Genomic DNA, 26963 nt, shown 5'->3' with positions numbered 1-26963 from the left:
GCCTGTTCTACTTTAACATCACATCAAGGTCCAGCAATTTCTGAACAAACTGCACAGCAGCCACAGCCAATGATACAGTTCATGTTTTTCCACAATTGAGTTCCCGTGTTTAAATGTCAACTAATCATTGGTCTTTTCTGTCCATATAGATCTTGCACTTAGCAGCACCTGGATAGAAGAATCCACCTCAGTAAACTGCTTACCCCTCGGTCGTAACTGTCTGCTCGCTCCACCTTCCAAGACAAGTTCTCAATCTCTGCTTCCAGCTGTGCTTGCTGGTACTCAAACTGGAAAGGATAATTAACTATGTTAGTGAAGATACTTGGAAAGTGCCGTAAGGAATCAAAACTGATCACTTTTCTTCGATTTACAGATTTCACGGAATCGCCATTCAGCATGGCACGCAGAGGCCGGATCTTTGTAAAAGTAGTCATGCTGAGACCAAATGTAACATCTTTGGTTCGTAATGCTGCAAGTTCCACCTAAGTACCCAAATAATATGCAAGATGTTACATTTTGGTAAGACAAAGGAGAACAGGATTCACACAGTTAATGGTAGGATCCTGGCGAAAGTTGTTGAACAGAAACCTAGGGGTTCACAAACACAGTTCTTTGAAACTGGAATCGCAGGTAGACAGGGTGGCAATGGCCATATTTGGCACGCTTGCCTTCATTGGTCAGAATGTTAAGTATAGGAGTTGGGACATCATGTTGCGACTGTATGGGACATCAGTGAGGCCACTTTTGGAGTACTGTACAGATCTGATAGACCTGCTATCGGAAGGATGTTATTAAATTGGCAAGGGCGCAGAAAAGATTTACCAGGACCAGAGAGCTGTAAATTATCAAGACAGGCTGGAGCTATTTTCCCTCGAGTCTTGGAGGTTGAGGAGTGACCTTACAGAGGCTTATAAAACCAAAGGGGGCACAGGTTAGGGGAATAGCTGCGGTCTTTTCCTTAGGGTAGGGGAGTTCAAAACTAGAGGCCATAATTTTAAGGTGAGAGGAGAAAAATTTAAATGGGACAGGAAAGGAAACGTTTTTTTAAAAATACGGAGGTTGGTGCATATACGGAATGAATCATCACAGGAAGTGGTAGATGCAAGGACAGTTACAACATTTAAAAGACATGTGGACTGGTCCATGAATAGGAAGGGTTTAGAGGATTATGGGCCATACACAGGCAAAAAGGACTAGTTTGGTTTGGGAAAAATGGTCAGCATAGACAAGATGGACTGAAGGGTCTGTTTCCATAATGTATGACTCTGACTCTAATACTAATACCAGTTTTCAAGAAAATAGCTCCAGCCTGTCTTGATAATTTACAGCTCTCTGGTCCTGGTAAATCTTTTCTGCGCCCTTGCCAATTTAATAACATCCTTCCGATAGCAGGTCTATCAGATCTGTACAGTACTCCAAAAGTGGCCTCACTGATGTCCCATACAGTCGCAACATGATGTCCCAACTCCTATACTTCCGTAATACGAAATAAACCCATCCCTGAGAACTCTCAGAAAAAATTCATTTTCATCTCAACAACCCTTGTTATTGATTTTTTTAAAAAGTCATTTGGTTAATGACACACACCAGAAGGGAATACCTTTCTCTATCCCCAATCAAAATACTTCCTAAATCACAACTATTCAAATGGACCAAAAACATGAATTGCTAAAAAAATCTCAGGTGAGGCAGCACCCGTGGATAAAAATCAGAGTTAATGTTTTGGGTTACTGGACCCAAAACATGAACTGATTTCTGTGCACAGATGCTGCCAGACCAGCTGTAATGTTCCAGAAATTTCTGTTTTTGTTTCAGATTTTCAGCAAGTGCAGTTCTTTACTCATAAATGTACAGTGGGGTAATATCCTGCAATTGTCTCCCTGACAGCACTATGGCTGCACCTAGAAAACTTGGACTGCAGCAGTTCAAGGAAGTAGCTCAGCTCATTACCACCTGCAAATCAAGGGCAATTAAGAATGGGCAAGAAAAGTTGGTCTGTTCAGTGACACTCTCATCCCAAAAACAATTTAACATCACCAACTGATATCCTTCCATTTGTTCATGGACAAGACAATTGTAAAATTTTGTAACATGACATTTTCCTAGTGCCTCAAGTATGAGCAAATGCAATTGGGTCAGACCTCATTTACAATGCTTGTCCCAGTTGGACTTGCCCTTAAACAAACAGCTTGGAAGCAGGTCTGAAATGGTTGGTCATTGATGGGTCAAGAACACCTTTTTTCAAACAGGCACCTTTATACAGATTCTGTGCTTGGAGTCATTTCCAACACAAGCACATTTAGCATATTGAGTCTAAACCTAATCCTTGCAAAGCGATCAAGACAGTCCCATTCCTCAAGTTGATCCCCATCACGCTGCAACTAATTCCCTCTTGACTATCCTGTTTCCTTTTGATTATTTCTGCTTCCATCATCCTCACAGGGGTGCAAGTTCCAGGCCATTCTCATTTGTTGTGTAAAATGTTCATACTTGCATTTCCCTGCCTCTTTTGCCCAAAATCTCCCATCTGTTCCTACTAGTCCTTGTAGTACCAGCTAATGCAAACAACTTTAAGCTAGAAATATGAAATATACAAAATTGTTACGTTTTAGGACTGCAATTTAGGGGAAGTGAAGGAATGAACACAGGTCAGACAATGAGGTCCAAATTCAGTGGCTTGGTTTCTGAAGGTTATAGAGGCCTAGGTTGTTTGACTGTCAAAAAGTGCAAGATAATTAAACCTGGAGAAAATGGCAAGACCATCCATCTTAGTTCTTGGTTGTGAATAGGCAGGGAGGAGTTAGGGATAATTTAAACAATGTTTAAAGCTGTTGAAATAATTCCAAAATAGAATGGAAATGGAGTTCTACGGGATAGTCAGTTCATATTTTTATGTCCAAATGAGACCCATTAGATTCATGTTGTCATCAGTAGCAGCAACAAGAAATTGAAATATTGGGTTTCAGGTTTTGAGAGGGAAATCCAAGACAAGGAGAAATGGCTGTTTTTATTATAAAGAAGGAAAGGGCGACCTCTAATTTGGACTGCAGAGACCAGGCTCACGAGAACCTGAGTGAGGCTGAAAGTTCACCTAGCTTCGACTAGAGCAGTACTTCCCAAATCCTTTTACTGCTAAGGCCCGGCTTGGACATGATGAGAATCCAGTCGAATTTTGAAAAGGTTGCTATCAGATCAGAAATAACCTTCTCAAATGCTGGAACAAGTGCAAGGGACCAAATGGCTTACCCTGCTTCTAATTCATCTCTTATGTGCATGTTTACAAATTCCATGGTATCAACATTATACCCTATTTGGCCGCTCTTTTCCCCGAATATAAAATACACCTAACATTATACGCTTAAATTGTAATATAGCCAGCAGAATACGCCATCATAAAGAAACAATGCTCACTACCTTTCAAACAACACATTCTCTACACACTACCATGAACACTTCAGTAAAAGAGCACAGTGAATGTAGCACATCGCAGTAGGATCAGGAGCACAGTCATAGGACAAAAAAAAAGTATGTTTTTATCAGCTTTATAGGAGAAAATAACTTGAATGCAGCCTGACAGTTGTATCATAAAAAAAACCAAGGTTCTGCAGATGTTTGAAATCCTAAGTAGAAACAGAAAATACTGGCAGTACTCAGCAGATAAGGAACCAGGGACAGAGAGTGTGTTGACAAAAAGGTAATCGATCTGCAATTTGAACAGTTTTTCTCCTTCAGAGAGACTGTCTGACCCACAGTGCACTTCGAGCCTTTTCTGATCATGTAAAAATATTAATTGGGAGAAGTATGTTAATGAACTTCTCACACCTTCTCAACAACTGAGATGTGGTCTGTTTGTGTACTGAATTCCAAATTCCCATTCACTCCCAACAAACAAGTCCTGTGCCAAACAAAAATCTAGCACAACCGATAAAAAAAATTGTCCAGAGCCTCAGCTGATGACGGCACTGGACATATCAGATCCCAATGGCCCAATGGTTAGTACTGCCACCTCACAGCACCAGGGACCCGGGTTCAATTCCACCCTTGGACGACCGTCTGTGTGGAGTTTGCACATTCTCCCCATGTCTGCGTGGGTTTCCCTTGGGTGCTCCGGTTTCCTCCCACAGTCTAAAGGTGTGCAGGTGAGTTGGAATGGCCATGTTAAATTGCCCGTAGTGTTCAGGGATGTGTAGATTAGGGGGTTGGGTCTGCTGGGACGCTCTGTGGATCACTGTAGACTTGTTGGACTGAAGGGTCTGTTTCTGCATTGTAAGGATTCTATGACATGAAAGCGAAACCTGGCTCTATAGACACTATGTTTTGATTTTGCTATGGGTTACCACGATAGTCATTAAACATGTGCACACAGGTTGTTGAAGCGCTTTTAACAAAAGAACAAAGTTTATAAGACAAAAGGAAAAAAGGTATGAACTATTTTAGACTCGACAAGAACAAGTTGATACGGTCTTATTACAAAATGTCAGAAGATTCAACCCTTTCAACTTCAACAAGAATCTTAGATACTTAACCATTAGCTTCCATTTACAAAGTTCTTGTTAAAGTGGCACAACCATATTTGGTTACCATCCAGCAAACCTCTCCTTTAACTAAAGCTGGAAAGCATCAAGTAAATGCCTTTTCATGAGATCCTGAGACAAACTGATAAGTTATTTTATACCATGTAATCCATAAAATTCCTCACCCAGAGCCTTTTGGTTCTGGAGCCGCTTCTTCTTGAGCTTTCAGCACTCGGGGCTTCTTTACAGCCCAGACAGCTTTGGAGACTGCTAAGCCAGCAGCACCATTGTTAACAGAGACCTGTTCTGTCGAACAGAAACTTTCACATTCCTAATCTTCGAGCTGGTTACCTCTTTCTCAAAGGAACCTGTCTCTGTCTCTCTCTCGCTCTCTCTCTCCCGCCCCCTGCGGCAGAGAACATCCTGTTGCTCACCAAGAGCCCAAATTTCTTTTCCTGCTTTAACTTCTCGGATACTAACCTTCAGGGTTTTAAAAGGCCTCATTTAAAAGCATGTAAATAGATTCCAGAAATGCTTTCACCATATGCAGAATTCAAAAATTAAAGTAATTTTTCCTCTTCTTATCCCACACAATATAAAATACTCAAACTTCAAGTGCACATGATAATAAAACAAAAAGTTTGATTTAGGGTCACTCAACTTAAAACATGAACTGTTTTTCGCTCCATAGATGCAGTCTTCACCACTTGATTTTTGTTCAAACAGACATGGTTTTGTACATTTTAGTACTAGTTTCCAAATAATAATAAATCACAAATATTTAACACAAATCAATGACCCAAACAAACCTGCACAGTAAAGATCTGTTGAAACATGCATCGCTGCAACCTGTTACAATGACTTTTTTCCACTCCCATTATTGGGTTGGGTGTCTTTTGGCAATCACTTACTGACCATCCCTAATTACCCTTGAAAAAGTGAGGAGCTGCCACCTTAAAATGTTGCAGTCCATGTCATGGAGGGAGACACTCAGTGCTATAAAGGGAGGGAATCTACAAATGCAAAAACGCCTTATTTCAAACAGGATGTGTCTTTTGGGAAAGTTTAGAGTTGCATCCAAAACTGCAAGAGGGCCTGGGTTCCACAATAAAACTACCTTTGGACAAGAATGTGGTATTAACGAAGAAGGTAACATAATTCAATTGTGTCTATCCAAGGCTCTTACCAGTTTCTTCCTAGGCCCAGATTCCATGTAGTATGCATATGGATATGTATATTGCAAAGTGTACCGACACTATAGGATGGAAAACAAAGAAGCAAGTTACTGCAGAAGATGCACGTTTTACTTGAACATAAGAAAACTTATGCTTTTTGAGTAGTGGAAAATAATGGAGAAAGAGAAATTACAATTTTGCTCCCAGTACAATCCAGACGTTTGTCCCCTAATTTGAACAACTAAGTTTGATTGATGGCAGAACAGGTGCTCGATGGACACAAAATAAATGTACCTCAGAGAAAATGGAGATGGTTGTTAAGTCTATACACGCCAAAAGATGGAATAGTCCCATTTGTCACCAAAATCACACCATCCAAAGATTACTTAAATGACTGATAACTTTGTAGTTCTTTTCTCCAGAAAAAAAGATGGAGGAGTGACTTGAATTGATCTGACAAAGGGAAAATTTAATAACAAACACAGTGAAGATATTTTCCTTACAAGCAACACTAGAATTCAGGGCATAATTATCTTCTCACTAATTAAGTCAACAAGAAATTCAGGAGTAACATTTCAATCCAGGGAGAGGTGAGAATGTGGAATCTGCTTACACTCAAAAGTAGTTTAGGGAACTAGAACCTTCAGATAAAAATGGATATGATAAAATACAGGGGCAAGAAAGGAATATATACATATATGATGGGATTAAAGAAAAAGTAGAGGCAGGAGGCTCTTGTAAAGCACTGAGGTGGGTATAGCCTGTTGGCCCCACAGCGTTTCTGTGCAAGAAAGAACAAAACAACTAGGAGCAGGAGTAGCCCATCTGGCCCCACAAGCCTGCCCCGCCAATTAATAAGATCATGGCTGATTTTTGAGACTCAGCTCCACTTACCCGCCCACTCACCATAACCCTTAATTCCTTTACTGTTCAACAATTTATCTAGCCTTGCCTTAAAAACAGTGAGGTAGCTTCAACCACTTCACTGGGCAGGGAATTTCACAGATTCACAACCCCTTGGGTGAAGAATTTCTTCCTCACCTCAGTCCTACAACCTGTTTCCCTTTATTTTGAGGCAATGCCCTCTAGTCCTAGTTTCATCTACTAGCGGAAACAACTTCCCTGCCTCCACTTTATCTACTCCCTTCATAATCTTATGTTTCTATAATACTTCACACCTTTATACTTTTTCCTTCCATCAACACTTCACTAACCACTCAATGCAAAACAGTTTGCAAAATTCGAGGATAAAAATCAGTAAATGCTCTCTTGTTCTTTACGGAATTTAAATTATCACAAAGCGATGCTTTAGATAATGTAAGAATAAAACTACACGAATAAATCTACACATTTTACCACATTTCCAAAGTGAACAATGTATGTGGTTGTCTATTCAGATATTGATTAAAACACTGATTTTATTGCCTCAATTCATCAAAGTTTCTCACTTTTATTAAAACATAAGCACGTGATTGATCTCAAACATCAGAGACAGATGCTAGAAATGAATGGCATACTTTGACAGCCAAATTAACCAAGAATTCATTATTTAACGTCAGAAATCACATGACACCAGGTTATAGTCCAACAGGTTTGTTTGAAAACACAAGCTTTCGGCGTCTTACTCCTCCTTCAGGTGTTAGTGAGACAGGTAGTATCTGACACAGAATTTATAAGTAAATGATCAAAGAGTCACATCACTGATGAGGATGTACTAAACACACTGAAGACAGGGTTAAAACTGTTTCAGAGATACTAGGAACTGCAGATGCTGGAGAATCTGCAATAAGATGTAGAGCTGGATGAACACAGCAGGCCAAGCAGCATCAGAGGAGCAGGAAAGCTGACGTTTCAGGTCTATACTCTTTTTCAGAAACGTAGGGTCTAGGCCCAAAACGTCAGCTTTCCTGCTTCTCTGATGCTGCTTGGCTTGCTGTGTTCATCCAGCTCGACACCTTGTTATAATGACAGGATCAAACAGAAAGTTTTAATTGATTAATACATAAATCCCCAAATGCCTTTCAAGTCACTGCCCTGAGAGAACCAAAGGCTTTAACAATGTAGAGAAGGGGTGAAATTTTAGGTCAAACAATACAATGTTAGGTGTGAGGCCTTGTTTCAAATGTGTGCATGTTTTGGTTTGTAGTCAGGCTGGTTTTGTTTCTAAAGTGGGAATTTATAAAATACCACATTGACTAACCGTCTATAAATTGTGTGGTTTTTGAACAAAATAGAATATATCCGCAAATACAAATTCACCCCATTGGTTCACATATGTGCATGCAGGAGCACAGGAAAAGAGAGCATGTGAGAGGGACACAGAGGTCAAGGACATTCATCCTTGGATGCTCGGGTAAACGTCCTCCGGGACATACAACAACGCGGAGTTGTTGCGCAGAGGCTGATGCCAAGTTTGGTACCCAAATCTGACTCCAAACCAAGACACAAACAGATTCTAAACAAGCCCTTGCACCTAACATGCATTGTCTGACCTAAGTAGAGACAACAAGGTGTACAGCTGGATGAACACAGCAGGCAAGGCAGCATCAGAGAGTAGCAGGAAAGCTGGCATTTTGGAAAGCTCGACCTGTCTTCAGAAATGGGGGAGGGGAAGGGGCTTCTGAAATAAATAGGGAGAGACGGGGAGGCAGATCGAGACGGATAGAGGAGAAGATAGGTGGAGAGGAGACAGTAAAGGTGAGAGTGTAGGTGGGGAGTTAGGGAGGGGATAGGTCAGTCCAGGGAGGACGGATAGATCAAGGGGGCGGAATGAGACTGGTAGGTCGGAGATAGGGGTGGGTCTTGAGGTGTGAGGAAGAACAGGTTAGGGAGGCGGGGACGAGCTGGGCTGGTTTTGGGATACGGTCGGGGAGGGAGATTTTGAAGCTTGTGAAATCCACGTTGATACCATTGGGCTGCAGGGTTCCCAAGCGGAATATGGGGTGCTGTTCCTGCTACCTTTGGGTGGCATTGTTGTGGCACTGCAGGAGGTTCAGGATGGACATGTCTGAGGAATGGGAGCAGGAGTTGAAATGGTTCATGACTGGGAGGTGCAGTTGTTTAGTGCAAACTGAGCGTAGGTGTTCTGCAAAGTGGTCCCCAACCTCCTCTTGGTTTCCCCAATGTAGACAAGGCCACAACGGGTACAGCGAATGCAGTATACCACATTCACAGATGTGCAGGTGAACATCTGCTTGATGTGGAAAGTCTTGGGGCCTGGGATGGGGGTGAGCAGGGAGGTGTAGAGGCAGGTATGGCACTTCCTGCGGTTGCAGGGAAAAATGCTGGGGGTGGTGGGGCTGGAAGGGTGTGTGGAGCAGACAAGGGAGTCACGAAGAGAGTGGTCCTTCTGGAAAGCTGACAAGGGTGGGGAAGGAAAATAGTCTTTGGTGAAGGGGTTGGATTGCAGATGGCAGAAGTGTCAGAGGATGATGCGTTGGATCCTACTATCTCTTCTTTATACTGATAGTTCTCTCCAGACAGTGACTTGAAAGGTATTTGGGGATTTACGCATACATATTAATCAATTAAAACCTTCAAACTGATTAAAGGCTTAAGAGCATCTTAGGTTTGTTTAGTACATCCAGATCAGTGATGTGACCCTTTGATCTTTTAATTACAAGTTTGATACCACTGCTCTCACTAACACCTGGAGGGGGAGAAACGCTTCAAAAGCTTGTGTTTTCAAAAACTTGGACAATAACCTGTTATCGTGTTGATTTCTGACCTTATCCACCCTAGTCCAACACTGGTACCTCCACCTCATTACTTAAAGTATGGGTAAGGCTTCCTCTAGGTACAAATTCAATGAAGGTCAGATGTTGTTAAAGTGAGCTCAAACTCTGACAAAAAGTTCAGCCAGTGCCTATTTTAAGGTCAATTGCCTTACTTAGCCCGGTTGTTCTTTATTAATGACTAATGGAACTGGATTTAATCCAGCATTCTACACAAGTTAAGTTTCTGATGCATGGGGAAACCAGAGACACTTGGCACAGGGAGGGCAGACTGCAAAAGAATTCCACTCTAAAGCCACTGATGAGACACCTCTCAAAGACTGCTGCAAAGGAACTCTGGAAATTCTAAATCCACTCACCTCATCAGATATAATGGTGCAGGGATAAATTCAAAAGGACACAATTTTAAAAAGCTGTATTCTCAAGGATAGTTTTCTGCCATTCTTTTGCAGATTAACATGAATTTGCTAGAATTCTAGTGTGAGAAAAGTTTTATAAAGAGAGTAAAAAAAAATCTATGATAGTTATTGACATTACAGATGGTTAGTTGTACTTCAAGGGTGTTACAGATGCGAAAGTAATGGAGAGAGTAAGAAATCACACTTCTAGAAATTTTCTGTTGTGCTTCCTTAATCTCATGGAACATCTGAGAATTTACAAAAGCCTGTCAATTCATCTAGAAATTGAAGAACCAACCTTAAACAATCACACACTGACTTGTGCCTCAAGATTGGCCTCAACACTAGCTTGTAACTGACATCCAGCTGCACACCAACAGCAATCAGACCCGCAGCAATAAAAGAACACCACGTCCACACATCTTAAACAAAGGAGGAGGAGAAATTGATTTGTTATGTGATAATAAGGCATTAGGGTGGACAAGTCCCCAGGTCCAGATAGAATCTATCCCAGATTACTGAGGGAAGCAAGGCATGAATTAGCTGGGGCCTTAACAGATATCTTTGCAGCATCCTTGAACACGGGTGAGGTCCCGGAGGACTGGAGAATTGCTAATGTGTCCCCTTGTTTAAGGAGGGTAGCAAGGATAATCCAGGTAATTATAGACTGGTGACCCTGACATCAGTGGTGGGGAAGCGGCTGGGGAAGACACTGAGGGATAGGATCTATTTACATTTGGAAGAAAATCAGCTTATTAGCGATAGGCAGCATGGTTTTGTGCAGGGAAGGTCATAGCTTACCAACTTAATAGAATTCTTTGAGGACGTGACAAAGTTGATTGATGAGGGAAGGGCTGTAGATGTCATATACATGGACTTCAGTAAGGTGTTTGACAAGGTTCCCCACCGTAGGCTGATGGAGAAAGTGAAGTTCCGTGGGGTCCAGGGTGTACTAGCTAGATGAATAGAGTACTGGCTGGGCAACAGGAGACAGAGGGTAGTAGTGGAAGGGAGTTTCTCAAAATAGAGAACTGTGACCAGTGTGTTCCACAGGGATCCGTATTGGGACCACTGTTGTTTGTGGTATACATAAGTGATCTGGAGGAAGGTATAGATGGTCTGATTAGCAAGTTTGGAGATGACACGAAGATTGGTGGAGTAGCTGATAGCGAAGGGGACTATCGGAGAATGCAGCAGAATATAGATAGACTGGAGAGTTGGGCGGAGAAATGGCAGATGGAGTTCAATCCAGGCAAGTGCAAGGTAATGCATTTTGGAAGATCCAATTCAAGAGCGAACTACACGGTAAATGGAAAAGCCCTGGGGAGAACTGATGCAGAGAGAGATCTGGGTGTTCAGGTCCATTGTACCCTGAAAGTGGCAATTCAGGTCGACAGAGTGGTCAAGGTGGCATACGGCATGCTTTCATTCATCGGACGGGGTATTGAGTACAAGAGTTGGCAGGTCATTTGCATTTGTACAGGACTTTGGTTTGACCACATTTAGAATACTACACACAGTTCTGGTCGCCAGATTACTAAAAGGATGTGGATGCTTTGGAGAGGGTGCAGAGGAGGTTCACCACAATGTCGCTTGATATGGAGGGCGCTAGCTGTGAGGAGAGGATTATTTACATTACAAAGACAAAGTTTGAGGGGGTCCTGATTGAGGTCTACAAAATCATGAGCGGTATAGACAGGGCGGATAGCAAGAAGCTATTCCACCCCGAGAGTGGGGCTCTCAATTACTAGGGGTCACGATTTCAAGGTGAGACGGGATAAGTTTAGGTAGATAGGTGTGGAAAGTTCTTTATGCAGAGGGTGGTGGGTGCCCAGAACGCATTGCCAGCGGAGGTGGTAGAGGTGGGCACGATAGCCTCATTTAAGATATATCTAGACACATAGATGAATGGTCAGGGAGCAGAGGGGTACAGGTCCTTGGAAAACAGGCAACAGCTTCAGATGGAAGATCTGGATCGGCGCAGGCTTGGAGGGCCAAAGGGCTGTTCCTGAGCTGTAATTTTCTTTGTTCTTTGTTCTCTTGGTAAACCAGAACTCTCGCCAATCCACAGAGAAAAGAGTAGACCAGTGCACAAAAACTACTTCTTAACAACTGATTGAGAAAAATGTCATTAATTTGTTATAATACAGGTCTTAGAAGACATCTACCTAATCATATTTCATTCTTGTCAGTTGGGGGATGCTGTGTTTTTAGTGAATGGGCAGGTGAGATTGTATTCAGTTGGAACTCTCCAGATGTATTCATTAAAAATAAGATGACCAACTGTCGACCATCAGCCAAAGAACATCAAATCAAAACTGCCAAGTCACTGAGCAACACAACCATTAAAGCTGATAAGCCAACCGCAAATATGTCAGGCTTCCCAAAACAGGCAGCATATGATGTCTCCCTTGCTTTCTTTCACCTCTGATGAGAATGACAATACATTGGCTGCATTTCTTTTGAATGGTTTAGTATACCAATCGGTGTTTTAAAAATGACTCACCTTCCAAGTTCTGCAACACATTTAACTTGTGAAGCTGGGCCGTGCAAATGTGTTCCAATGTTTTGTTTCTGACCCATGCAAACTACTGCATCTCCAACTTTGCAGAGAGTCACTCAAGACTGAATATAGCAGCAAATTATTTAATAATGCTGGCACTACAGTCAGTTATGACCCTAAGCCTCTTTTTCCTTCAAGCAGGGGACAGTCCGTTATCATTTCTGCCCAACAAAAAGCATCAAACAACTAACTACAGCAACAAGTAATGATATATTTGGAAAAAAACCCTTTGAATATACCTGAGATAATGGGAACTGCAGATGCTGGAGATTCCAAGATAATAAAATGTGAGGCTGGATGAACACAGCAGGCCAAGCAGTGCTCCTGAGATGCTGCTTGGCCTGCTGTGTTCATCCAGCCTCACATTTTATTACCTTTGAATATACCTACTAAGTTCTCTTAAACCTCTGTCAGGCTTGAACACTATCAGAAGTACTTAGAAATCCCCAAAATAGGTATACATTAAGAAAAGCACCACTCACTGACAATTTATGATAATGAACAGGCATAAAATCAGTATGACTAATCCAAATACTTTTGCAGCCATTTAAAAGGCAGTTATTGCTGTGCTTTATCGTCTAAATAGAATTAAATATTTGTGTGTTACACAATATAGTGGTCTAGCCAGCAATGTCCAAAACCCATGAATGAACCAAAACCAATGAACCATTAAATAATGCTCTACACTCGTAAAACAGAGTATGCTTCACGGAAAGACGAGCAAAATGGCCTGTCGTCAAATTGTTTGATTTTAGTGATCAATTCCCAGCACACCAAGACTAGACTGTAACTCAAAGCGTCTTTGTTCATACCTTAAATCTGAGCAGCAACCCAGCCAAACATGGGGATAGGATTTCCTCAGGTACATTCATTCAAGGTCACAAACTAATTACGCAGCACACACTATTAGTTTTGTGTTCACCAGATGCATGCATGTAGAAACGTTTGAACAGTGTGACAAGATAATCAAATAAGATTTTTGAGTAAAGCTAGCATACAGGTAACAAATCTGGCATAATCCCATCGTGTCTAATCAATCACATGACCATGATTTAAAGGAGCACAATTACTTTCACACACACCACTTCAAACATAAGTACTTACATCACAAGCACTGTCAAACAAAATTTGATTAGCCATGGAAGCGGATACGAAAACAGAAACAAAACCAGCTCAAAGATATAGGTTAGTACACCTTATAGGAAAAGGCAGAAAACAGCGAGAAGAGAAAGAATTTCACAGCTTCAGGTCGAACTAGAGGAGGATACCACTCCCAATGGAAGAATGGTGAAAATCAGATGCACAAGAGGCTAAAATTAGAGGGGTGCAGACATTTCGGAGGATTGCTCAGTGGCAGCTGGTGGTGGTCACACAATTAGAGGTTTTTCCCTATTCCTATTTTTATGAGTGATCCCAATTGGAAACAGTTTATGACTGAAATTGCTGGGAGCAAAAGCAATGCATTGAAGCTACTGCAGAACCTTGTTAACTCTGCTTAATTTGTACTTTCCAAGGAACTTGGGCATCTCTCAGAACTAGTCTATGCACCAGCTTTATCAGCCTGCAGGCATAGACGGTAAACTCAGTGAGCAGAAAATACCTTGGCAAGCAGCTTGGCAGCATTTTGTAAATACTGCCAATCGATCCAAGTCCCCAGATTGTTCATAACTCGTTCTTGGATTTTCTCTTGAATCCTCTGGTACGTCTGTGCTTCTAGCTGCAGGCTTTTATTGTGATTTTCCCACTAAAAAGAATAAATGAGACGGAAAAAGGGAAGGTAAAACTTACATACCCATTCCAAATTCCCAACATCATGGCTAAAGAGAAATTCCATGACAAGGGATTCATTTGATTTCTATTTCTTTCTTCCAAGGGACTACTGAAGGAGTTCTGTATTCGGCACTGAGTTTTAAATCATGAGTCCAATGCTTTAAAATGGGAAAGGAAGCAGTGTGAGGATACAAAAAAATGAACGCATAAAAAGGGTCCTGTGTTCTCAAGTTGGTCTCATTAAACAGCTGACAGTCTATGTAAACTTAATGTGATCAATAATCAGTGGAGCCGGCGGGCATCCTTAGGACCATAATTACTAACAGGTGGAAATTTCAGGGCAGATGGTGGAAAGAAAAGTTGCTGTTTCTAACATCCACCCAGGAAATAAAATTCTTACCCTTTCAAAGTAGAATAAGTACTTTTTCAAAGCTTCCCTGGCCTGCGCCTGCTGGCTCTGGTTCACAATGTCAGGATTCTCCTTGTAGCGACTGCACTCATAGTACTCGCTTCCATGGGTCTTCCAATCTCCCAGGCACATCCAGCAAAAATCTGAACAGAAATTGAAAATCTTGTAAGAGAGTTTAGCTTGGTAAGTATTATCTTCTGGAGAAATTTCTTCACAGAGGGTAGTTAGCCTGTGGAATTCTGTGCTACAGAGAACAGCTGATTCCCAAACACAACGTTTGAGAGGAGTTAGGTACCATTCTTAGGGGTAAAAGGATCAAAGGATACAGACAGAAAGCAGGAAAGGGGTATTGGTCAGCCATTAGCATCTTGAATGGTAGAACAGACAAAGGATTGAAGGATTAAATGGCCTATTTGTGGTACTATTTTCAAACTTAATAATACCTAACACATTTAAGGTTGGCCACTTCATTTTCCTGTCCTTCCTGTTACATGAAATTCAATGCTTCAATTCCAAAGAATAGCTGAAAAACACAACCTGGTTCAACTGCTGAATGCCTTATCTACCGAGGAACATTCAAAATGTTAAGTCCTAAGTTCAATCTATTAATTAACCATTGTAGTAGTAGTGGGAACATTACAACTTCTGCACTGTGAAAAAGTCTTAGTTTGTACAAACACTACACACAGTCAACCTCTGTCCACTCTGTATACCAATTTTAACCAGTCTAAACTCCTATGTTTAAAATGGAAACAACCAACATAACATCGCTGCAACAGGGAAAAACTACAAGCTTACATTATCAGCCTCTACTCTAAACGTGTACAGCAGTAACATGCAGATTTCGTCTGACCTGCTCTTCCAACCACAGTATTTAGACTGCTGGTAAAGTTGGTCAATTGTAAACTCTCAGGATGGTGACAGCAAGAGATTTTGCGATGGTAATGTAACAGAGCATCGTGAAGAGATAATTAAGTTTTCTCTTCTTTGAGATGATCATTGACTAGCACTTTCAAGACATGAATGTGACTTGCCTGTTATCAGCCCAACCCCTTGTTGCATTTGGAAACATACTGCTACAGTATCCAAGCTGCCGTAAGTTGCACCAAACATTGTGCAACTTCATCAAAGTCCCCATTCCTCTACCTCAAATCGAAGAAACGTCATTTAGTAATGTTAAATAACAATTCTGAGGAACTCCTGAAGCAAATGTCCTAGGACTGATGATTGTACCAGGTACGATCCTGAACTGGACACAGTTATCTCCCAGATTCCCATTAACTCCTGCTTTGCTATGGGTTCTTGATGGCATACATGGTCAAATATAGATTTGAACAGCAACTTTCACATCACCTCTCAAGTTCAGCTCTTTTGTCCATGTTTGGACCAGGGCCGGAATAAAGTCAGGGGTTGAGTGGTCCTGGAAAAAACTAAACTGAGCAACAATGAACACGTTTTTGCTAAGCAAATGCTTTTTTCCTAGTTCCATCAACAACTCATTCCATCATCTTTCAGATAATCAAGGCTAGACCAAGAGGAACAGGGCAGTAATCAGCCCAATTAGATTTGCCCTCTTTTTTGCAGACAGAACATAGTTAGACAATGTTTCCAATGTCAGTACTGTAGTTGTATTGAAATAACTTGGCTAAGACTGCGGCTTGTTCTAGAGCAAAAGTTTTCAATATTAATGCAGGACTTTGCTAACCCCTAAAATATTTGCAATATCCAGGACCTTTAGATGTTTCTTGATATCATGTGGGATGATCTGAACTGGCTGAAGACTAGCATTTGTGACACTGAGGGCTTCAGGAAGAGGATGATGGTATCTGGGACATGGTCTGCTAGTTATGATTCTGCGGCCCTAAAGAACCATTAGATTAGCTTTTAATTATAGATGTATTCAACAAAAGTAAATTTTAACATTTATGATCAAAATCCATACCAGCAGAGCCTGCGTTTCTGGATTATTAGTTCAGTGACATTAACACTAAGCTGCAATCTTTGCCTAGTGTGATCAAGTAGGAAGCACAAATTAAATGAAGGAAGCATATAAGTTGTAAACTGTATCAATATCAAATGCAAAAAAAATCAATAATATTCTACCTCCTTTTCAAATAATACCACACGACCTTACGATCTATCAGATATGAAAATGTCTCATTTAAAAGTAGTCATTTCCATACATTTCCAGTCCCACAGTAATACTCTAGGGAATCAGACCACCAAAAAATGTCTTTTTCCTTCATGAAATGTGAAGACACGAAAGAGAAAAGTTCCTGCTTCTGCACTACCAAATCACTTGAGGAACTGGTGCCTGATTACCTCAAATGCTTAGATAATGGTATTAGTGACTGTTGTGAGTTCAATCCAGTCAGTGTATTGGGCAGCTCAGCTGCCTCAGTGCTAGGGACCTCGGTTTGATTCCAGCCTTGGATGACTATGAATTTTGCCTATTTTCCCTATGTCTGTGTGGGTTTCTGCTGGGTGCTCAATTCTCCTCCCACAGCCCAAGGATGTGTAGATTAAGTGGATTAGCCATGGTAAAAATCAGGGATAGGGTGAGGGTCCAGGTCTGGGTGGGATGGTCTTCGGTAGGTCAGCACTGCTTCAATGAGTTGAATGGCTACTTTCCACACAGTAGAAACTCTATGACTCTAATTGCACCTCCTCAGCCCATGTCCGTCAACCATGAAAAGTCAGTGAGTGTGGGCATGTAGTTTCAGATATACATTCTCACAGCAGAGTGTGAGAAATATAACTTTCAACATAATGTTCAAGTTTTTCTACTCACCGTGCTTGCATTTTGAGCATTGCTGAAACAGAATTAGAAACATTTGATCAGTATTAAAACAGGTCTACAGAACAGTAGAATATCTATGAAAATAAAATGCATTACGCAGCTTTCTCTCACCATGTGATTGCACCCTCCATTTTTCTCAATGCAAATATTGCACTTCGGACACTGCAAGATCGAAAAAATACAGTTGAAATAAACTCAACAGAAAGTAAGTTAACGTACCAAACAGCTTTATCTTTAGCAGCACTTGTAACAGTGATACAGTACACAATTCTTACAATTTAGTTTTCTATTTGTTGAAGATTCTAATAATTTCAAATTGACCTGTCAACGCCTAGTTCAGAGAACTACTCTTAATGGACTGACCTGTCTGAGCAGTGCAATGGATCTCATTAACATTAGCTACTAGTCACCAGTGACCCACATGTTTTATTTCAGATAGATCATTAACATCTGTTGTATTGCATCAGTAGCTAATCTGCTGTGGGCAAGCTGGCAGCTAAATATAGTGCAGCTTGACATATACGAAAAAGCTATTCATGGATTCCGAATGGAAATAGTATGCAATGAATTTCACAAGGGACTGGTGTTATAAATATTTTTCCCAACAATTTCATGTCCTATCCTGGATTTCATCCCAGCACTGTACCTTTTAGGACAGACATCATTTTGAAGAAGGGCCAGGGAGTTTATTCTGACATGCCAGCCAATATTTATCCTTCAATCAAGATAATAAACAGACAATGGGTCATGACTGCACTGTTGTTTGTGGGAGGTTGCTGTGTGCAAGTTGTCATGTTTCCAGCAATAAATTATTATAGCAGCGAGGCATTTTGGATTGCCCTACGGTTATGAAAAGTGCTGTACAAATTCAATTTTCCTTTAAACCTGCTCATTAAAGGAAACTTGGTATGGTGCTGTGCGAATGTTCACAGGAAGGGTAGGGGGGAAAAAGGGGTGAGAATAGAAAAAATGGCAAGCACTTCACATTTTATGGAAACTTTTGTTCTGGACACTAAAAGAAAGGTTCTTTAAAAATGTTCTGTTGAACATGGAGGGGGGAAAATATCCTAGCTTGAAACTATGTTTTCTACATTACAACCATGACTACACTTCTAAAGTACTTCATTAGTTGTAAAGCATTCTGGTTCATCCCCAGATGAAAGACAGCATACAAATCTGTATCACTGTTCAAATGTGAGCCTTCCTTTTGCTCGTACAGTAAATGTAAGTTATGGCCTCGACTGGAATATTTGTACATACCAGTTATAGAATTAGTCTGGCACAGGTGGTGGCCATTTGGCCCATCATGCCTGCATTAGCTGTTCAACTAAGTTTCATTGCCTAGCGTCAATCTCCATTTTACCCATACCCTTGCACACCTTTTCGAAGCAAATAATTATCATCCTGAGTGCCTCAACAGAAACTATCTCCACTACTTTTCCAGCCCATCCCATAACCTACTCAGCGTAGACAAGCTTTTAAACCCCTTCACATCACCCTTGCTTCTCTTGTACACTGCTTTAAATGTAAGGCCTTCATTCTTATTCTTTTTACAAGCAGGATCAGTTTCTCCTTATCGATCAAATCCAGCCTGCTCGTGATTCTGTAAACCTATATCGAATTTAATCCTAGCCTTCTCTTGGAGGAGAATGGTAAATGGCAAAAAATATGAAGACCAAAGAAAACTCCAAAACAATTAGTATCCAAGACCTTGTGCTTACACTGTCTTTTTGATCCTCAGAGCTCCCCAAAAAATGTTCACAGCTAATTAATTACTTCTGAAGAAGTAGCACCAGTCTTTGAAGGATAACAGCAGCAATATTCCACAAACTCAAGAGGGCTAAATCATCAGTTGAAACAGTTTTGGTAATGTTCATTAAGCAACTTGTTAACTCAGGAGAAGCAGACATCCAGAAGTTCACCAAATCATATTGCTCCTGAACCTACAAGTGATTAACAGTGAAAGTGCACTGTTAAGCCCTATGCACATTTAAGGCCCGACAATATAAACTGAACAATTAATGACTGTTGAGGTATAAAAATTGCCTGACCAAACACTGCTATGAATTCTTTTAAAAACACCAAATTAAGACCTCATTTGCAGAAAGGCACCTCTGATAAATAATTTCTTGAGTACTAAAATGAAATATCTGCCCAGTTTATGTAAACAAGATCTGGAAAATACCTAAATCTGCAATCATCAAACTTGAAATGGAAGGGCTAATTGCCGAGTCAAGCCCACTAAAACCATAATTGGAAAAAGGAGATGACTTGGGAATGCACTGTGCATCATGAAAGGTGTGATTCTTTGTTTTATGAATGTACAATTAAAACTACAAGAATGGCACAGCATAAACTCGAAATAGCAAAAATCTAGATTGAAAGCTGTAATTTCAAACTGTGCAAGAGTGTCTTGAATGGTCTTTTATTGGGGAGAGGTTGGCAATTTGAGACTTTTATTCCTATACTGAAGACACTATTACGCGCATCATCATGAGATTCATTTTCTAAATGAAATCTAATACCGTACAAATAAAAAAGGAGCATCAAAGAACACTGACCTATGCATAATAGTGTTCTGTTTGCTCACAGAACATCACATTTGTACGACGGCATGACAGCTATAAACGACAATTAGTTGTTGTACTGTCATCATTACAAGTTTTAATGTTTTAATTCAGATTTGTTTAATGAACCAATTTTCATTTGCCCAAGCTACCGCAATGGGATTTGAATTTATGCCTCTGAATCAGTCCTCCAGCCATGTAACCTGCATTTTGAACCATATTTCCATGATGAGCAATGAAAACAGAACTGCAGTATTTTTACGCTATGATGCTGAAGGAACACGAAAACGATGATCAAAACTTGACAAGATATTTTAGAGGAAATTATGCCCCACAACAGCCCCTCTCTGATCCTTCTTGGGATACAGGTAAAGTTGTCAGGAGAAGCTGCAAAGTGACCTTGGTGAATGGTTGTGGCCCATCCTGTAGCTAAAGTGTGCCACAATAGATTAATAGTTTAGAAATCCATTTAGTTTATTTGAGGTACCTGATGTATTCCAGTCAACATTTTACTAAGGAAAGCATGAAACTCTTGCCAGAGATTAAGGGCGGCACGGCGCTCAGTGATTAGCACTGCAACCTCACAGCGCCAAGGACCCCGGTTTGATTCCAGCCTTGGGCACTTTCTCCCCGTGTCTGCATGGATTTCCTCCAGGTGCTCCTGTTTCCTCCCACAGTCCAAAGGTGTACAGGCTAGGTGGACTGGCCATGCTAAATTGCCTGTAATGTTCAGGGGTGTGTGGGTTATAGGGAGACGGGTCTGGGTGGGATGCTCCAAAGGGCGGTGTGGACCTGTTGGGCCGAAGGGCCTATTTCCACACTGTAGGGAACCTAATCTAATCCAGTCAAGGTGAGGCGATGGCCTAGTGGTATTACGGCAGGACTGTTAACCAGAGACCAAGGAAATGTTCCAGGAACCCAGATTCGAATTCTGCCACAACAGATGGTAGGATTTGAATTCCATAAAAATCTGGAATTAGGAGTCAAATGATGACCATGCCTGGAAAAAACTAACTAGTTCACTTACGTCCTTCAAAAGAAGGAAACTGCCATCTCTATCGGTTTGGTCTACGTGTGACTCTTGACCCAGAGTCAATGTGGTTGATTCTGGACTGTCCTCTGGGTTGGGTAATCACTAGTCTAGCCAGCAATGCCCTCGTCCCATGGATGAAAGTTCTAAAAAAAGAAGTTCAACTAAAGAAAATGAAATGCACAGAGCAGTTCAATTTACATAAGAGGAACTGTGGTCAAAGTTTGTTGACAGTCTGAATGACCAAAAATACAGTATCATCGACAGAGGGGGAGTTACTTCTACAAATTCAAAAATGTCCCCACTTCCACAAATGAGGCACTGAAACAGGAATTAACACTTACCACAAAACAACCAATCGTGGTGGTGGTGGTGGTGGAGGCAGAGAAACAAAGCCACACCGCTAGACAGGGATTATCGGAATAAGGAAGGAATGGACCAGGGTGCCACAGAGGTAGCAATTCCTGTGGAATGCCGACAGTGGAGGGGAGAGAAAGATGCGCTTGGGTGGTGGCTTTCTGCTGGAGGTGGTGAAAATAACAAAAGGACGATCTTTTAAAGGTGGAGACTAGTGGAGTGGAAAGTGAGCACATGGGGAACCTCAACAATTATTCCGAGAGGGAGGGCAAGGGGTGAAGTTAGAAATGCAAGAGATGGGTCCAACATAGCTAAGGGCCCTATTAACAACTGCATTTCTCCAGTACTGAGTGTTTTTTGTACTTTTTCAAAACTGTTTCACAATAGAGTCACATTTCACTAGGCCCCTCAAAGGGGCATTAAAGTCTCAAATATATTGCTGCAGAATTACTCATGGCAGACTGGGAAGTATAACACACCCCCTCCACTCAAGGACAGTGTACTAGGTCAGCTTTAAAACCAACTAATTACTTTTGTTTGAACTCCCAAATTTGCTGACTGAATACAATTTCATACTTCCTTTGGTACTGGTTAAGAAGCTGGTATCTGCAAAAGTGACAGTGAAGCATCTGGATTGACTGATCTCTCAAAATCACAAAACTCTTCCCTGCTCTCTGGCCTTGCAAGCCACTTGGGTCCAAGTGCTGCACTATACCCCTACGCACTATATGAAACAGGGACTGAACAGAAGAATTATTAAACCAGTACCACAGTCAATACACAAGTGTACTATAATGGTACCTCCTTACATCTTTCGTATGCGCACTGATGTAATTTGCCGTCTCAGAGTCATCAGCACATTTAGTGAGCCATTTTTTAATAGTGGTACAATCAGTAGGAGCGTGGTACATCTGTCGGCACTTGAAACTGCAAGAGAAGAAATGCTGATTAGGATTCAAGTAGTTACATTGATTCCAGATTTATTTAGATAGCAAGTGCATGGAGACGTTTTTAATAGTATCTTTTTCAGGAGCTATAGTGCAAAATCCAATCCAGAAATAAAACACACAAGTCATGTTGAGACTCCAATGCAGTGCTGAGCCATATTGTTTACACTGAATCATAAGAACAACCAAGATCCTACTGCAGTAGTCAATTGAGGACTCGGACATTTACTCAACACCATTCTTTCAACTTTCATTCTTATGTACAAAACTCTACAGTGCAAGACAGCAACAAATACCTACAAGAATTGCAACTCACTGCACACAGATTTAAAATATAATGGAACAAACCACAATTACAATGCAAAGTGTTTCAACTGTCCAAGCTAGACTCTCATGTAATGAACAAGTATTCAAGAATTTTATGCAAATGTAACCTATTTCAGCTGACCAAACAAAAAGCTTTGATTTGCATTTCGCACATAGAATCATTTGACATCAAAACGAATACGGTTTCATTTCCATTAATCCAACTAATTTATCTCCTATAAAGAAAATGCAAATATTGCTTAAGGTTTAACGTTCAGAAATAACCTCTCAACCCAGACAAATGTTACGGCTCACAGGAGCTGCTTCCTACCACTCTGCCTTGAAGAAAACTACCATGTTTTTCCAGCATGATAGCAGGGCTTGTTAGACATTCAAGGTCATCAGACAAATTCAGTGTGATTTTTGTGAAAGGGAAACCGTGCTTAATCTTCTTAATTGATGTTTTTGAAGAAATAACAGATACTATGGATGAAGGGGTATCAGTGGGTGTATGGTACTTGGATTTTCAGAAGACATTTGATAAAGTTCCTCAAAGGTTATTACGGAAAGATGTAGACAGAAGATTGGTTATCTGAGAGCAGAGGTGTAAATGAGACATTTTCTGGTTGGCAATTTGTGTATGTCACTGGGACCTCAACTTCTATTAATTTATATAAATGACCTGACCCAAAAAAATGAAAGGTATAGTTACCAAATTTGTTGATGACACCAAGATAGGTAGGAATGATTTGTGAAAATGAAGTTAAGGAGATTGAGTGAGTGGACAAAACAGAAATATAATGCGAGAAAATGAATAAAAGCAAATATGTAATATTAATGGTACATAGAACACAGAACATTACAGCACTGTACAGGCCCTTCGGCCCTCGATGTTGTGCCGAACTGTCATACCGATCTCAAGCCCATCTAACCTACACTATTCCATGTACATCCATACGCTTGTCCAATGATGACTTAAATGTACCTAAAGTTGGCAAATCTAATACCGTTGCAGGCAAAGCGTTCCATTCCCTTACTACTCTCTGAGTAAAGAAACTATCTCTGACATCTGTCCTATATCTTTCACCCCTCAATTTAAAGCTATGCCCCCTCGTGCTCGCCATCACATCCTAGGAAAAAGGCTCTGCCTATCCACCCTATCTAACCCTCTGATTATTTTATGTCTCAATTAAGTCACCTCTCAACCTTCTTCTCTCTAATGAAAACAGCCTCAAGTCCCTCAGCCTTTCCTCATAAGACCTTCCCTCCATACCAGGCAACATCCTAGTAAATCTCCTCTGCACCCTTTCCAAAGCTTCCACATCCTTCTTATAATGCGGTGACCAGAACTGTACACAATACTCCAAGTGCGGCCGCACCAGAGTTTTGTACAGCTGCAGCATAACCTCTTGGTTCCGGAACTCGATCCCTCTATTAATAAAAGCTAAAACACTGTATGCCTTCTTAACAGCCCTGTCAACCTGGGTGGCAATTTTCAAGGATCTGTGTACATGGACACCAAGATCTCTCTGCTCATCTACACTGCTAAGAATCTTACCATTAGCCCTGTACTTTGCCTTCCGATTACTCCTACCAAAGTGCATCACCTCACACTTGTCCGCATTAAACTCCATTTGCCACCTCTCAGCCCAGTTCTGCAGCTTATCTATACCTACAGCATCCTTCGTCACTATCCACAACTCCACCGACCTTAATGTCGTCTGCAAGTTTACTAACCCATCCTTCTACGCCCTCATCCAGGTCATTTATAAAAATGACAAACAGTAGTGGACCCAACACCGACCCTTGCGGTACACCACTAGTAACTGGTCTCCAGGATGAACATTTCCCATCAACTACCACCCTCTGTCTTCTTGCAGCAAGCCAATTTATGATCCAAACTGCTATATCTCCCACAATTCCATTCCTCCACATTTTGTACAATAGCCTTTTGTGGGGAACCTTATCGAATGCCTTGCTGAAATCCATACACACCACATCGACCAGTTTACTCTCATCTACCTGTTTGGTCACCTTCTCAAAGAACTCAATAAGGTTCGTAAGGCATGACCTTCCCTTCACAAAACCGTGCTGACTATCCCTAATCAATTTATTCTTTTCTAGATGATTATAAGTCCTATCCCTTATAACCTTTTCCAACACTTTACCAACAACTGAGGTAAGGCTCACTGGTCTATAATTACCAGGGTTGTCTCTACTCCCTTTCTTGAACAGGGGAACCACATTTGCTATCCTCTGAACAGGGGAACCACATTTGCTATCCTCTGAACGGGGGAACCACATTTGCTATCCTCTGAACGGGGGAACCACATTTGCTATCCTCTGAACGGGGGAACCACATTTGCTATCCTCTGAACGGGGGAACCACATTTGCTATCCTCTGAACGGGGGAACCACATTTGCTATCCTCTGAACGGGGGAACCACATTTGCTATCCTCTGAACGGGGGAACCACATTTGCTATCCTCTGAACAGCGGAACCACATTTGCTATCCTGGTGAGAGAATGCAGAGTCTGGAGATGCAGAGGAATGTGTGCACCCCGGTCCATGAATTTCAAAAGGTTACCAAACTGGTAAACAAGTAATTAGCAAAGCTAATAGATAATTATAGTTTGAGGGGAGAACTGAACACAACAGTCAGAGGGTTACACTTCATTTATATTAGGGTATTGGTGCAACTACATCTGGAGCACTAGATGCAGTACTGGCCTCTTTTTTTAAAAGAAGGATGTAAATATGTTGCAAGTTACTCAGAAAATGTTTAAGAGATGAATAGGAAGACTATCTTATGAAGAAATGTTGAACAGACTAGGTTTGTATTGACAAGGATTAAGTAGAGTTAAGTAACTAAATTGAAAAAACATCCTGAGGGATCCTGACACAATGAATATGGAATGGCTGCTTCCTCCTATGGGAGAATCTAGAGCCAGGAGTCACTGCTTAAAAATAAGACGGCCAACTTAAGGCGAAGATAAGGAAAAGCATTTTCTCTCAGAGGGTCATGAGAGTTTGAAATTCCATTGCATTTTGAGGAAGACAGTCATTGAGTATTTTTAAGGCAGAGCTGGACAGATTGTGTCATGAGGGAGACAGGTTATCTGGGTTGACAGAAATGTGGAGTACTCAGATTAGCCTTGATCTTATTGAATAGCACAGCAGACTCAAGGGGCCCATGGGGCCTACTCCTACTCCGAAATAACATGTTCCTCACATGCTTAAATAGGTGCCCCTTAAATAGATTTATATTACCTGCCTCAACTGCACCATTACAATTCTCCTGCATTAACTACATCCAACATCAGAATAAGTGGATGATTTCAAACTAAATTCAATCCAGAGTGAAAATAATGACAAATAAAGAGTAGCTTTGTATTGGTGATTCATAACCAATGATAGATCATACATGCAAATTTCCACTTGGGAGTGCAGTCTAAAATGAGGAGTCATAGATATATGATTGTAAATCCAACACAGGATTCAGAATAAACATTTTCAAACCACCGAATGCTTAGAACATGGAACTTACTACCACAAAGTGGTTGAGGCAAATAGCAGAGATGCATTGACAGCAAGCCAGATATGCAAAATAAAGAGAGAGTGAAAAGACATATTGAGTAAGATAGGTCATATTCTAGCTGTGAGCTTCCATGGAACATAAACACCAGTATTCAATAATAGGACCACAGACACTCATTTCACATTAAGCCTCTCACAGCCAATAAGATGCATTGTGTCCACACAAGCTGGAGATGAATACAACTTTCAAGGCCAAAAGCAATTGGCTGACTGCACCAACTAGCCCAAAATTTCTTATTTTGAACATACATAAATGATTGATGAATGTGAAGGCATTTGGATACAACACACACTAATTCAGAAACAGACTTCAATTTCAGTTGCTACAATACACAGGTTATTTCAAAGGTAGTTTTTTTTAAAAAAGAAATTTCCCTTATACCAGTCAACTCAGTTAACTATACCACTGCATAAACACATCAGTGATCTCACCTCAGTGCAAGGTCAGTGGAATCACTCAAGCGTCATTATTTCTCTGCCAACTCAAACATCATTTTTAAAAATGCTGCCAGTGTCGACTGGTACTTACAATGGCATTCAAACATAACCACAAAAACTGTTAATGGTGTATAGAAAGATGCCACCTGAACATCGATATGTAAAGAAAGCTTTGCATTCACTGACAGAAGCCACCATTCCAGGCTGCACCACTGTCGGCCTTAAAATATCACTATTCCTTTTAAACAGGAGACCAAGTTGCTCTTCTCAAGATACACTATTAGGGCTCTTCTTTCTCCAAGATTACACCAGGATTATCACTGAGCCACCCCAAAAACCCTAACAAGGTTTATGAAA

At 41.0% G+C, this 26963-nt stretch overlaps 1 protein-coding gene across 1 annotated transcript in view; it reads right to left on the bottom strand.

Moving 5' to 3' along the window:
* arih2 (ariadne homolog 2 (Drosophila)) overlaps nucleotides 1-26963 on the bottom strand; it is a 110097-nt gene that overhangs the window by 9808 nt on the left and 73326 nt on the right. The window contains exons 8-14 of the mRNA XM_048547488.2: nucleotides 22127-22244; nucleotides 17475-17525; nucleotides 17355-17376; nucleotides 14555-14706; nucleotides 13985-14128; nucleotides 5701-5769; nucleotides 204-287 (exon numbers count right to left, since the gene is read on the bottom strand). Coding sequence (XP_048403445.1) covers nucleotides 204-287; nucleotides 5701-5769; nucleotides 13985-14128; nucleotides 14555-14706; nucleotides 17355-17376; nucleotides 17475-17525; nucleotides 22127-22244 — 640 coding nt within the window. The remainder of the gene's footprint in view (nucleotides 1-203; nucleotides 288-5700; nucleotides 5770-13984; nucleotides 14129-14554; nucleotides 14707-17354; nucleotides 17377-17474; nucleotides 17526-22126; nucleotides 22245-26963) is intronic.

Source organism: Stegostoma tigrinum, chromosome 11 (genome assembly GCF_030684315.1).
Source record: "Stegostoma tigrinum isolate sSteTig4 chromosome 11, sSteTig4.hap1, whole genome shotgun sequence".
NCBI lineage: Eukaryota > Metazoa > Chordata > Chondrichthyes > Orectolobiformes > Stegostomatidae > Stegostoma > Stegostoma tigrinum.
The sequence above is the reverse complement of the archived record's forward strand: the minus strand, read 5'-3'. Positions and strand labels throughout refer to the sequence as shown.